Source organism: Amblyomma mixtum, unplaced genomic scaffold, assembly GCF_055824585.1.
Source record: "Amblyomma mixtum isolate Tamu unplaced genomic scaffold, ASM5582458v1 scaffold_23, whole genome shotgun sequence".
Classification (NCBI taxonomy): Eukaryota; Metazoa; Arthropoda; class Arachnida; order Ixodida; family Ixodidae; genus Amblyomma; species Amblyomma mixtum.
This window is the reverse complement of record NW_028317720.1, coordinates 462,979-477,164: the sequence shown is the minus strand read 5'-3', so window position 1 is coordinate 477,164 and position 14,186 is coordinate 462,979. Positions and strand designations below refer to the sequence as shown.

General features: G+C 48.6%; 1 protein-coding gene across 18 annotated transcripts in view; it reads left to right on the top strand.

Moving 5' to 3' along the window:
* LOC149324565 (uncharacterized) overlaps positions 1–14,186 on the top strand; it is a 104,123-nt gene that overhangs the window by 33,147 nt on the left and 56,790 nt on the right. For 12 of the 18 annotated variants that reach the window (XM_089565360.1, XM_089565378.1, XM_089565374.1 and 9 more), the window contains one exon: positions 1,528–1,563. The exons of 3 other annotated variants lie outside the window; for them this stretch is intronic. Coding sequence is in view for 3 of the 15 variants with exons in the window: in XM_089565366.1 (XP_089421492.1) it covers positions 5,314–5,452; positions 7,703–7,831 (268 nt within the window). In the remaining 12 variants the exon portion in view is untranslated. Of the gene's footprint in view, positions 1–1,527; positions 1,564–5,313; positions 5,453–7,702; positions 8,179–14,186 lie in introns of those variants that run through there. 3 more of the 18 variants (XM_089565367.1, XM_089565366.1, XM_089565375.1) reach the window with 3 other exon arrangements.

The window sequence follows — 14,186 nt, the reverse complement described above, 5'->3', positions numbered from 1 at the left end:
TAAGCCCAATTCCGTTTTACCCCTCTTCATTCTTTGTGAACTGATACAAGCTAACCGCGTTTAAAACAATGCAGTGAAGGTTCTAGCATGACTTCGGCCTTTGGATTGGTATATTCTAGGCATATTTTCGGTTAGGCTTCCAAGGAAATTCCGCCGAGAAATTAAGAAAAGTAATTTGTGCATTTTAGCAGAGGGATTCAGAAACGAAAGTCGTGCTGCTGACGAAGTTTTTTCCATAAATCGAAGCACCAAGCGTTGCGAAAATGGAAGTCCTTAGATACATGACCCTTTCGTTACACGGTTAAACTTGTAAAATGCTGGCGTGCACTTCTGAATGAACGTGATGACTATTAGATAGCGCTGTTGGTAACTAACGCGCCATTTTTCAACCATGGTTTCGCGGTTACCACCACCACAGCGCTCACATTCTCATTTTTCCTGTGAGCGCCGCATGAATGGTCAGCTAAAATGCATTGGACTTTCCGGCCTTCGTAGCAGGCAGTAAGCCTACTGAGGAAATAAAGAGACCGTCCCTAGACCCATTAGGGGTGCAGTGCAGACACACACATCAACTATATCTTTCCTTATGAAGACCAAAGCACGCACGTGGGAACTTTCCCGCAGCCATATCTCATACGAAACTATTCAAAAAATATTACGCCACCGGTGTAGGACATGCTGACGCTACTTGGCGCTACTAATGACGCATTTAGTGACGCTACTTGTGGCGCTACTCGGCGCCACATGTGGCGCTACTCAGCGGACAGCTGCGCACCGCGTCCGAAAGCCTTGGGGGTGACAGGGGTGCAAAGCTAGCTACTGCGCACAGCTGTTAAACCGGAAGCTTACTCTAACATAAAAACAGACATAGAATGCTATGGCGAAGTAAGCAGCGAAAATGTTCGCTTTCACATATGCATTAGCCTTATTCGTGAAAGTTCAGCAAATATTGTCCGGATCAATTTAATCCTATTCGAGTTCAGTCATTTACTTGAGATGCTCTGCTGATGAGCCACGCCGAGGATAAAGTCCAGCTTTTTGTGTTCATCGCGAAGTTGTACCATCTGTTTGTGTCAGCAGCAAGCGCCACGTAATTTAAAAGTGAAGGGGAAGCAACCCCCGCCTATCACCCAATAAAATGAAAGGAGTGAACCAAGCATTAAAAAAAAACGCTAATTTTCATAGGACGCGCTAGCAGCCGCTGAAATGGAGGGTTTTTTTATATTTCTAGGATTCTGTACGCACATTCTACAGTTGCACTTTCTATATGTACTTGTCTATGTGCAACTCACTACACGTATTTTGTGCACCTCCTCCATTTTGGCTTGAATCACGCAATTTTATAGAGACCCTTAGATTTGTTGGATAGCTAGGTGTATCTTTTTGTATTCTGAGGATATTTGGCAAAATAGCGAACCAGTGTTCGCTACGCAAACCGTATACATTGTTTAAGCGTGGACGTATTGTACTGTTTGTAACGTTATTTGTGCTTCATCATGCAAATGAGTGCATGGTTCACCTTCGCAGGATGTGTCTGGCGCCTCGGATGTGGAACCAAGCTGCGGCATAAGATCGCCTTGTTTGCCCTGAGCTTGGCGGGCTGCTGTACTCCTTCATCCAAGTCCGCATGGTATGAGTGAAAGGGGAGACATCCCCGACTAAAGCTGAAGTTTGTCATTCAGGCAGCTACGTGAGAGGAAGGTGAGGATGGTGCGATTCAGTGCTCGTGAGAAATGAAAACTTTATGCAGAAAGAATACGTCACCGGGTTTCACCGGCTGCCAAAATCAATTGTTCAAACAAGGGCATCGAATAAGTTAATCGCCCAAATGAAGTACTGTGTTTGAAAAGTAGGAAAAGAAAGGTTGGTGGGGGCTGTGAAGTCTGAAGTTATGCACGGCCTGAGTCACTGAAGGACATCAGAAATGCCATCGCCATATGATGTCCAATGTCGTTCCTTATATGATTCTTTTGCCCCCACAAAGTTCAAGAGAAATTCAGCGCAGTACTCCCCAGGGGAAAAAAGTCTTCTGTACAACATCTCAAGAATACTTCGAACAAACAGTAAAACAAAAATTGCATCTAAATCACCTAGAGAGCACTGAACGAATTTCTCCTCCAAAGAAATTCAGCTGCCGCGGCCGGGATCGAACCCGCGTCTTTGGGGCCAGCAGCCGAGCACCATAGCCACTGAGCCACCGCGGCGGCTCTTTTAAGGTGACAATTTCTTCCTCATATCTGCTCAGTGCTCTAAAAAATTGCACCTAAATCACCTAGAGAGCACTGAACAGATATGAGGAAGAAATTGTCACCTTAAAAGAGCCGCCGCGGTGGCTCAGTGGCTATGGTGCTCGGCTGCTGGCCCGAAAGACGCGGGTTCGATCCCGGCCGCGGCGGCTGAATTTCTTTGGAGGAGAAATTCGAGGCCCGTGTATTGTGCGATGTCAGTGCACGTTAAAGAACCCCAGGTGGTGGAAATTTCCGGAGCCCGCCACTACGGCGTCTCTCATAGCCTTAGTCGCTTTGGGACGTTAAACGCCATAAACCTACCAATCTGTCACCTTAAATTATTAGTTTTTATGGACATTGCTGTTAAGACTCTTCAGTATGAATTATTTACGTGCTGCATGGATGTCGGCGTCAGCACTAAAAGGAGATTTTCGCGCGGCAGTACTATTTTAAAGCGCTGGGGAAGTCGAATTTGTACCTGTACACCCCGAGCGGTCTACACTAGAGCGGCCGTTTGGACAAAAACAAAAATTGATAAAGAAATAATTGTCGTTAGCAATGGCCTAACTGCTTTGTCCTTGGCCTGTTACAGTTTACGGTTTATGTGGGCTTAACGCTCCAAAGCAACTCTTCTATCAGGAACGCCACAGAGGACAGCTAAGGAAATTTCGACCACCTGCGGTTCTTTAACCTGCATTGACATCGCACAGCACACGGGCCTCTAGAATTTCACCTACACAAAAATTCGACCGCCACGACCGCGACCGAACCCGCGTCTTTCGGGTCAGCAGCCACCACGGCGTCTACAGTGCTGCACCGATTCGTTTTGATTTATAGAGAAATTAGAGCATTACCTGATTAATAAAAACCCGAGACCAAGCAGTCAATTTTTTCTTCGGTGTTATTTGCGGAGAGTATCTATGGTGCAAAGGACGATAAAGGTGAACCGGACAGGCACTAACAACTCAAGTTCTTAGACCTTCACCATCTGGCCTCCACGCTGTTTCTTTCTCTTCTGTCAAACCAACTACCCAGCAACAACCCACTTGCATTTATTGCCTATTTTGAATGTTTGGTTGCTTTCTTTGCATTGTCAATTCCCCGATGTTCTGTTCATCACTCACTATGATGAAATGTAATGAAAATAAGGTTCCCGGAGTATGAATTTTTAAAAACATTAGCTGAGAAGTGATTTTCCTAATATTGGTATTGCCAAACTGATAACGTTTTCTGGTAGTGCGGCTGCATGTCAAAATCTGCCTCTTGAGCTTTGTGACATTTTTTCCCCGCCGTATGAACACCGACTCGTTCGTCACATTTCAGGGAAAGTCGCTTTGCCAAAAGCTATTTCCGTTCGATCAGGAGGTATTATTTGCAGCAGAAGCTCTTTAAATCACTGTTTAAAGTTGTAGTTTGGCGTCAATAGAGAGAAAGAAGAGCCGAGGAAAGGCACACAAGGGAAGGAGACCAGTCAGCGTGAGCCCTTTAGTTAAAAGGGAAGGTGACCAGGAGCAAGTCGGCATGTGTCTTTTAGTTAACCCCTTAGCCGCTCTACAGCACTTTGCGTTAAGCGGTGACTTGTCACTCCTATGAACGCGCTATATATTCTCCCGCACAGCTAAAGCACAGCGGTATTTTCTGGACGCTGCCCGCAAGCGGGCGACAAGACCACACCGACATGCTGCGGGGAAAATGCAGGTGGATGAACGAGTTTTGCGCGCTTCCCGCAAGCACTCTCGCAGACGCTTTGTTTTTACCTAAAGACTGTGCAAACTGTAGACCACAAATTTTGACCCTTCTGTAGCATAATCGCAATCGTCGTAACGTTATTTTAAACATGAAATGCTTTTAGCCCCCGTTGTCGGCAGTGTGGTGACGTCACGCCGAGACCGAGAGCCATCATCCGGGCACTGAAATCCAGTCATCCGGGCACTGAAATCCAGATATCCGGGCACTGAAATCCAGTCATCCGAGCACTGAAATCCAGTCATCCGGGCACTGAATTCCAGTCATCCGGGCACTGAAATCCAGTCATCCGGGGACTTAAATCCAGTCATCCGGGCACTGAAATCCAGTCATCCGGGCACTGAAATCCACTCATCCGGGCACTGAATTCCAGTCATCCGGGCTCTGAAACGAGAACATCCGGGCACCGTACGAGACTTAGCGAGATTTAACGAGACTCCGTAAGCCCTCCTACGCGACCGGCATGCAAGCGCTGGTTGGTATCCAAACGAGACAAAAAATAACTGCTGCCAGTGCCTTCTCAATGTTTATCAAGATATCAGTGGAGCTGTGTGTTTGATAACACACGGAATTATAATTTCCGATTTCTAATAACGCGTGCAAAAACCACATAAATTGCATGTTGCACTTCGTTGTCGTACGTGATCCGGGGGAGAAGCGCTGCGTTCAAAGGGCAAGGCATCGTGCCGAACGGGTGGTGGCGTTCCTCCCTTCCTTTACGGTGCAGTTCGGCTGTCCACCGAGGTGGCAGAGAATTACTGCGCCATTTCCTTTCCTCAAAAAACCTTGCGTTCAAATGACAAGGCATCGCGCTGAACGGGTGGTGGCGTTCCTCCCTTCCTGTACGGTGCGGTTCGGGTGTCCACCGAGATGACATTAGGCCCGTAAACATTTCATGCTTACTCTACTCTCGGTTACGGGAGAGGCAGAGATTTTTTCCTGGCGTCATTATTGTGCTAATGAAATCGCAAACCAGCTAGCCAGGGCATAAATCGTACGAAAACGCGGGCAATTTTTTAACAACGTTCCGCAACTGTAGTTCGGCCGCCTTGTCAGCGCCGTATCACGGCGCGCAGCGACGAAGCAATGGCGTTTAATCTCGTCGTAGCGCGTTAGTCCTAAAAGATTGGCCATGTGCACATTAGGGCATGCTCTGGTTAATTTTTTTTTGCGATGTCTGCGCATGTTCCCGAGCACGGGTCGCCTAAATTAGTCGGGAGCCTACCACTGCAGTATCATTCGTACCACAAGAGTCGCTTCAGTGCTTCAAACACTTACGAATTAAGTTTTTTTTTTGTAAAACAGCCTGATTTCTAACACCAATGGTCTTCATTTGCAGGCTGGCCAGCCTCGCCACAATTTTTGAGGGAGTCTGCCCGCGGAGCGGATTGGATGGACGAGACTGTGCACATAACAGCACCATCGAAGCCTGCCAGACTCGAGACAGCGTCACAGCCTTCAGCACACTACGATGCACTGTGAGCGACTTTGGAAAATAGAGTCCCATGTGCCCAATTCGACATTCAAATTCAAATTCAGTTTATTTCCGTTCGAAGCGATGCGTTCGGTAATCAGGATAGAAGGGCTCTTCTCACAGAGAATAGTAGTGGCTATCATCACAGCCTTCAGCACACTACGATGCCTTGTGAGCGACTTTTGAGATCCCAGTTCCATATTACCCATTCGACATTCAAATTCAAATTGAGTTTATCTCCGTTCAAAACAATGCGTTCGGTAAACAGGATAGAAGGGCTCTTCTCACAGATAATAATAGTTGCTATTTTACTGACGCGTTTGGAGGTGTGCCTTAAGGAAATTTGAATGGAAGCAAAAATTGAGAGGCCCGTGTACTGTGCAACGTCGGTGCACGTTAAAGAACCCCAGTTGGTCGAAATTTCCAGAGCCCTACACTACGGTGTCCCTCATAACCTGAGTCGCTTTGGGGCGTCAAACCCCATAAACCAAACCAAACCAATTTTGATGCCTGGTTTCGAACTCCAGAAAAGTTTTCAGGGCTCGTCGTGCATTACGTCATTACGGCGGCAATATTTCTCACACAAATTTGTTTATTTACCTTTCTGTTTATTCCGATTCTTGCAGCTCCCGTTGATGGCCTTTTTGTATGGGGGATACGAGAGGAAATTTACCTTGTCATACAGATAACACATTGTAAAAAAGAGGATGAAACGAAAATAAACTACTTCCAATTTGAAAACAAAATGGGAGCTAAAAGAGGGTAAAAACAAAGCAAGCCATGGTAAAAATAAAAATCGCCATATCGATATCCTGGGCAACGCACAGAACAAGAAAACATGTATTATATGGCATGAAAAACTGGTTATACAGAAGGCGCACTGTATCAAACAAAGAAGACAATGACGCATTATTTTGTAAGAACCATGAAGTGCAAATGGCTCGAACACAATTTCACTTGTAGAATTAACTGTGTATTCAGAAATTTCACAAGATAAACGCGTAGAAAAGCAGTTATCGCAAGAAAATTCAAGGCATACTCTTTTGAAAAGATGGCGGGGCTGACTTCTCTTCGGCAGTTTATTCCAATCAGGATCTGTTTGAAAAAAAAAATAGAAGTTTTTAAATATATCCTCAAACTTTTACAGCATGCTTGAAACAAGATGGTATAGAGCTGGCGATCTTTCATATATGTATCTTTTGTAAAACATATCTTGCCTATAACATTGTAAAACAGCTCCAGCCATAGATACTTGAATCTCTTTGTAAGACAGGCAACCATACACTTTGGCACATCTGAGAGGATCATTTTGTAAAGTCATAGTTTGAGGGCAGAAACCGTGTCGCACCCTCCTGAATCTCTTCAAGCTAATAAGTTGCTTCTGTGTCGGGATTCGCAGTCTCACAACCATATTCTAGGATGAGACACCCATTTGTCTAGCGGAGGATTTTTCAATCTAGCCAATACCTGTTTCAAAATGCGTTTTAATGATATCAAAGACGACTACCATTACCAGCAGTATGGTTAAGCTGATCGTTCCAATAAAGATTGTCAGTGAGGGTTGCACATAAGCAGTAATTCATGACAACTAGTATGTTCGTGTCAGTAGAAAGTACTGCTCAGTTAATGGTCGGCTTTTTGTTAATTTTAGTAGATATGTAAAAATTTTCAAAAATTTAATGTCGTGTGCTAGGTACTGCACCATGTTAAGACTTAGGTTAGGCCACGTTGTAGCTGATTGACAGGTGCCACACAGGTGACAGCACGGTAGAGGCAACAGTCCGCGTACGATCTCACCCCCCAAGATACTTCATGAACTATAAGACTGCTAAATGTTAAGAAAAGACGGCACAGAACTGTTGGCACTCTTTCTAGAATAACACGTTGCTTTCTGCTCAAAAGATGCGCTTCGAGCCATTTGAACGGGGAAGGTATAATTTTGAAGGTAGGCAAATTCACCACCAAAAACCATGTGTGCAACCGAGTTAAAGGTTCTTGGAAGTCCAAGAGCGTACAGTCAACCTGGCTATCATTGTTAACTGAGAGTGCTAATTTATGACCAAATTCTATCAGTTGTGTCTCGTAGAAAAGACCCGTTCTTAAGGCGTGTTGCATTTGCCCAAAAAAAGTTGTCTTCTTGGATGAGGGTAGAGCATTCATGTAAATCATGTGTTACATTAATTTGCACAAGACATTCTGAGGAAGATGTCTGTAGTTTATAGTTATTGTTTCGTTTTCCTCTTTTTATGTGGAGCGCGCCGCACAGAAGGCGAAGAGGCACCAGAGAGTGCGACGCAGAAGGAACAGAAAGAATCGCCCCCTGCCGGAGGTCTCCTCCCCTGACCTGTCTTTCTCCGCACTATTTCGGTGGCAACTGGGATGATGCTCAATCGCGCCCAGAACCAAGCGCCGGACTCGGCTGACAGCCTAGTTCCACCACCGGCTGATGAAGCGCACGGTGACATTGGCCACCGCCGCTCTGAGGGCCTCGACACCTTGCGGATGCTGGACGCCGCCTTCCACCGGATAGCGGCGACTGTGTCGACCAGCTGATGGACCTGTTGTTGGACGCTCACTTGGCTGCACACACGCTGGTGTGGCGAAGATCAGCTGCCGTGTGCTCGGATGATGCACGGCGCCACCATCGTTCCGAAAAATATGGAACAACAGATCGTCTAGAATAAAACATGCTCAAAATTTTTCGAAGGAACTTGAACAACACTATCAGCATCTGCTTTCCCTCGAGTGATTTACTTTCCCTTCATTCACACATTAGATAGCAAACTTTCGATATTTTGTTTACTTCGTTACAATGTCACACATGAAACTGTGCACTCTAAGAACTGATACTCTCTATGATAGAGTATACCGGATACTGTACTCTCTCTAGCAGCAGTTTACTCCGCCCAAACTGCCTAAGGAGTGAAACGACTCCTTCGGTAAAGAGTAAAACTGCGAGCGCACTCCCTCTAGGGCCTGAGGGAGTTGGAGGTTGTTTATTTTCTTAGCTTTTGTACTGCAGCGGAGCCATATATATAGTGACCTGTGATTCGCATCTCATGCAAACTAGTGATAAGCAAAAACAACCAAACAAGAAAGTGCGCTGTGCTCCGCCCACAGAGCCAGACCTTGTACATAACCGATACGTGCAGTGTACACTTTGGAGATTATTGCGTTCCATTCATACAGCGTATTTGATTTGATTTCAATGGTTTTTACGTCCCAAAGCAACTGCACTGACATCGCGACATCCCAAAGCGAAGTGCACTAACATCGCGCAGTGCATGAGGCTTTGTAGTTTCGCATTCATCGAAATGCGACCGCCGCGGGGTTCTGAATAGTCTATACCATTCAGCGAAGTCATGCACTTGCGTAGAATGCGTTTAAGAAGAGACTGTCATGGTAAGTGTCGCAATTTATCCTAAACATTAGTTCATTGCTGTGTGAATATATTTTATGCCCTTCGGAACAGCCATTCACATTTTGCAACATCTATTTCAGCACAACAACCTCCAAGAAAAAGCGGTTCGCAGAAACGAGCGATGCTTCTGTTAAAGGAAAACACTTCTGTCAGATCCCGTAAACCTTCGCGGTCGACGGCGAAACATTAGTCTAAACACTTTATATGGCATTCCTACTACGGTATGAATGATCGACGAGTGCTCTAGGGAAGCTAAACATCATTTTAATACGAATAATAGTGCATCAGGACACCAGTTAACTCGTTCGCGAAGGGCGAGTCAACGTACTGTGCACCATGAAATTGCTGTGGAGTAAAGATTTACCGTGGCGTTGTGGCGTTCAGATGTTGCCTTTACTGTTTCATCATTTACTGAGCTGTGCCAACTCTAACCAGCCAGCGATCTACCAATTTAGAGAACAGAACTCGCGACATTACGCACGAAACTGCCGCTGAACTCAAAATGTTAGCATATATAACTACTGAAAAGCATTACCGAGAGGTAGCGCACTCGGCTCGCAATGCAGAGTTTCCCGGTTCGAATCCTCCCTCCGGCGCAGCTTTTTTTTTTCCCCAGCCATTCGTAATAAAGGAGTGTTGCTACTCCTGCAGAGGGAGTGCGCCTAGCAGGAGTGCGGCGACTCTGGATAAAGGAGTGAAATATGGGACAAGCGTATACTCCATCGAAAGGAGTTCCCCGCACTCCTTTTGTTCTTAGAGTGTGTTCTCAAAGCAATGTAGAATGTTCGCTGTTTACTACTATTCTGGTTCATGCCACTCCTTGTACCTCTTATTTCTTTCGTTTTCTTGTTGTTGTGTCCCCTTATTGCTTTTGTGTGTGTGCGCCCCCGCATCCTCCTCCTAACGACCACTCGCATCCTCCTCCTAACGACCACTTGCCCTTCGTCGCACGCTGTCGCCAGATGCCCCCCCATGGTGCGCCCCCGCATCCTCCTCCTGTTTTGGGAAGCCACTCCCTCCCGTGGACGCTTCTCCGCTCCCTCCTTTCTTCGGGCGGCCAGTTCGGCTCCTGCCTCGGTCGACGCTGGTCGCACCCTCATCGGCTTTAAATAAACGAAGTCTTAAAGTACCGTGTGCGTCTTTCGCTGCATTCAACACAGCGACCGGACACGACAGTGGCGACGAGAAAGTGGATTCGACCCGCGCTACGCAACGCTATTGACAAGCCATGGCTACGCGAGGGTTTCCCAATCAGATACCAGAGTTCAACGGCTCATCGTGGTCATCGTGGGTTGGACGCCTTCAGTTCTACTTTGAAGCTAACAACATCACAGACCCAGCCTTGAAGAGGGCCAACCTGCTGACGCTGTGCGGGGAGCAGACCTACGATACTGTCTGCGCCCTTATTCAGCCAAGCACACCAGCGGCAGTGTCTTACGACGACATCGTAAAAGCGCTGCAAAAGCACTACGACCCAAGGCCATCCGAGGTCTACAGCCGGGCTCGCTTCCAACGACGAGATCAACTGGGAGGAGAAACTGTGAGCGCCTACGTAGCCGCGCTCAAGAAGCTCGCTGCCGACTGCAATTTTGGAACGCTGTCGACAACAGCTACCGGGCAGGAGGGAGACGCAGCTTCTTCTGCTAACACCACCATGCTTCCCTTGGACGTGATGTTACGCGACAGATTTGTGTGCGGACTGAGTGACGAGTCACTGCAGCAGCGCCTGTTCGCTGAGAAGGACCTCACATTCAGCAAAGCTTACGACATCGCCGTTCGAGCGGAGAGCGCCGGTCACCAGCAGAGAGGGATTCGCCGGAACACCGAGCCGGTACACCAGACAAGCAACCAGGTGCGCAAGCCTTCTGTTGTTGTAAAATCGGTCAAAAAGGCACAACGCTGCTGGCGGTGTGACGACCAACACAACCCCCAGGGATGTCGATTCCAGTCAGCCACGTGTAATTTTTGCCACAAGCGAGGGCATATCGAAAGAGCATGCATTACGAAACGGAGACTTGCCAAGATAAAGTCACCTTCCCAGCCTAATCACAGCGTCAACGCCTCAGAGAATACGCCGCTATCTGATCTCCATGGAGCAACATCAGCAACACCATCTGTGTTGTACGACCTGAACACCATGAATCTCGGCACGCGACCGAAGATTTTTACAGAAGTAAGCGTACATCACCAGCTGATTAAGTTCGAGGTGGACTCCGGCGCAGCCTGTACTCTGATCAGTGAGGACACGTTCCGAACTTCATGGCCATCTGACGCACCCGCCCTGCAACAAGACGACACGCACCTGCGAACGTGGTCAGGACAGAATCTGCCACTATTGGGCTCTGCCAACGTGCAGGTTAACTACAACGGCCAGACCCATACGCTACCTCTGCTTGTTGTGAAGGGCACAGGATCAAGCCTTCTAGGGAGAAACTGGTTTTCTCCACTAGGCGTGATGATATGCGGCATACACCAGACGCCGAGCCAGAACATGGTTGAGCAACTGCAAGAGAAATACGAAAGAGTATTCTCGGAAGAGATTCCAGGAAACGAAGGGCCCCCGGTCACACTGGAGTTGTTGGACAACGCGCAACCCAAATTTCTGAAGGCCAGGCCGGTGCCGTTTGCTCTCCGAGATTCAGTTGAAAAAGAGTTGGACAAACTGGAGCAGCAAGGTGTCATCGAGCCGACGCAGCATTCAGAATGGGCCACACCACTTGTCGTAGTTCGCAAGAAGAACGGAACCATACGCCTCTGCGGAGACTACCGGAGCACCGTCAATCTTGCGACTAAAGCGTCCTCTTACCCGCTACCGACACCTGAAGAAGTATTCAGTGTACTGCGTGGCGCAAGAGTCTTCAGCACATTGGACCTCACCCAGGCGTATCAGCAGCTGAAGGTGAGCGAGTCAACTGCTGAATTATTGGCAATTTACACACTGAAAGGCTTGTACAAAGTCAAGCGACTGCCTTTTGGCGTAGCTGCAGCCCCGGCCATATTTCAAAAATTCATGGAGACAGTGCTTCAGGGCATCCCAGGAGTTTGTGTCTACCTTGACGATGTCATCATCAGTGGCACTTCCACTGAAGAGCATGCAGTGCGCCTAGAGCTCGTTCTCGAAAGGCTAGCAAACGCTAATTTGTGCATAAGCAAATCGAAGTGCTGTTTTGCGGTGCCAGAGGTGCAATTTCTGGGACACCGAATTGATGCGGAAGGCATTCACCCTACCGAGGACAAAGTGCGAGCGATCACAGAAGCACGAGCTCCAACAAACAAGCAGGAGCTACAGGCTTTTCTCGGACTCTTGACGTTCTACGACCGGTTCTTGGAACAAAGAGCTACCGTGGCCAACGACTTATACCAACTCCTTCGGAAAGATGTGACATGGACATGGTCGCCACGCCATCAGCAGTCATTCGATGCCCTGAAAGACCTGATTCGAAGATGTACAGTCCTCCGCCACTACGACGAAAGGAAGCCTCTGCTTTTGGCTTGCGACGCATCACCGTACGGAGTCGGCGCGGTTCTATCGCAAACTGACGAGCAAGGAAGGGAAGCTCCCATCGCCTTCGCCTCACGTACGTTGTCGCAAGCAGAACGCAACTACGCGCAACTTGACAAAGAAGGGCTAGCCATCGTCTACGCGGCGACACATTTTCACCAGTACATTGCCGGCCGGAAGGTGACCTTTATAACCGATCACCGACCGCTATTGGGCATTCTGGGACCACAAAGGCCTATGCCACCAACTTTGTCTCCGCGAATGACACGTTGGTGCATCAAACTCTCAGCGTACGACTACGCTCTGGTCTACCGCAATGGGAGTAAACATCAAAACGCCGATGCGCTAAGCCGTCTGCCACTAGACGCAACTGTTGACGAACCATTTCCACCAGGAGACGTTCTGATGTTCGAAGCACTGCCAGAACCTCCGCTTACAGCAGGCACAGTTGCAGCATCTACGCAGAAGTGCGCAGCTCTCCGGCTAGTTTACACAGCTGTTCAACAAGGCAACGTGCATAAACTCAAAGGGGACAACTTCGACGCTTACCGCAGGCGAGCTACAGAGTTGAGCACCCATCGCGGCTGCATCATATTTGGGTCCCGAGTTGTGATGCCGAGAGAACTACGCGCACAAGCTATGTCTCTCATCCACGCCGGACATCGGGGCATCGTTGCAATGAAAAAGTGTGCCAGAAGCTACATGTGGTGGCCTGGCATTGACAACGACATCGAAACAGTGGTGCGAGAATGCAAGCCTTGCCAGAGCAGCCGGAGCGCCCCGCCGAAAGCTCCTGTCCCAGAATGGGAAAAGCCAGACACACCATGGCACACACTGCACATTGATTTTGCAGGACCAATTGAGGGCTGCACTTTCCTTGTGGTCGTAGATGCCTACACAAAGTGGCTTGAGATAAGGCAAATGGGACAGACGACTTCGGCAGCAGTCATTGACAACCTCCGATCACTATTTGCAACGTTCGGCCTGCCGCGCAAGGTAGTGTCGGACAACGGAACACCGTTTGTGTCTGCGGAGATCCTCAAGTTTTATCGCGACAACGGGATCTCATCAGTTACATCGGCCCCCTACCACCCAGCGACAAACGGACAAGCCGAGCGCTACGTAGTCGAGCTAAAACGCGCCCTTCAAAAAGATCAGACAGGCTCGCTGCAGCGTCGCCTTGCGCGCTTTCTCTTCAAGCAGCACACGACGGTTCAGAGCACAACAGGCGAGACCCCCTCGAAAATGATGTTCGAGCGTGAAATGCGAACCCAGCTCACAGCCATCCTCCCCGAGCCAAAGGCAGAGACGTTCCGGGAAGAAAAAGCAATTCCGCGCTGCGGCACGCTTAATGAGGGGCAGCGCGTCCTCGCCCGACAGTTTCTGAAAACGCCACGCTGGGAGGAAGCTACAATTGTCAGACGCATAGGCCTGCGCTCTTGGCTCGTCAACATACATGGCACAGTAGCACGCCGACATCTCAACCAGCTGCGTAGATTTACGACGCCGTCTGAGAGCTGTCCGCCAGCGGAGAGAACACGTGCACCATCTTCCCACATAGCCTGGCACCTCTTCCCGGAAGAAGAGACTTCGCCCAGGACAGACCGAGGAGACACAGCGAACAACAGCCAGCCTACAAGTGTTTCTCCCCCGAGCGCACAAAGCCAGCGCGCCTCCACGCGTGAGCGCCGACCCCCTGCACGATACCAGGCAACTTTCTAAGGGGGAAGGAAGTGTTGTGTCCCCTTATTGCTTTTGTGTGTGTGCGCCCCCGCATCCTCCTCCTAACGACCACTCGCATCCTCCTCCTAACGA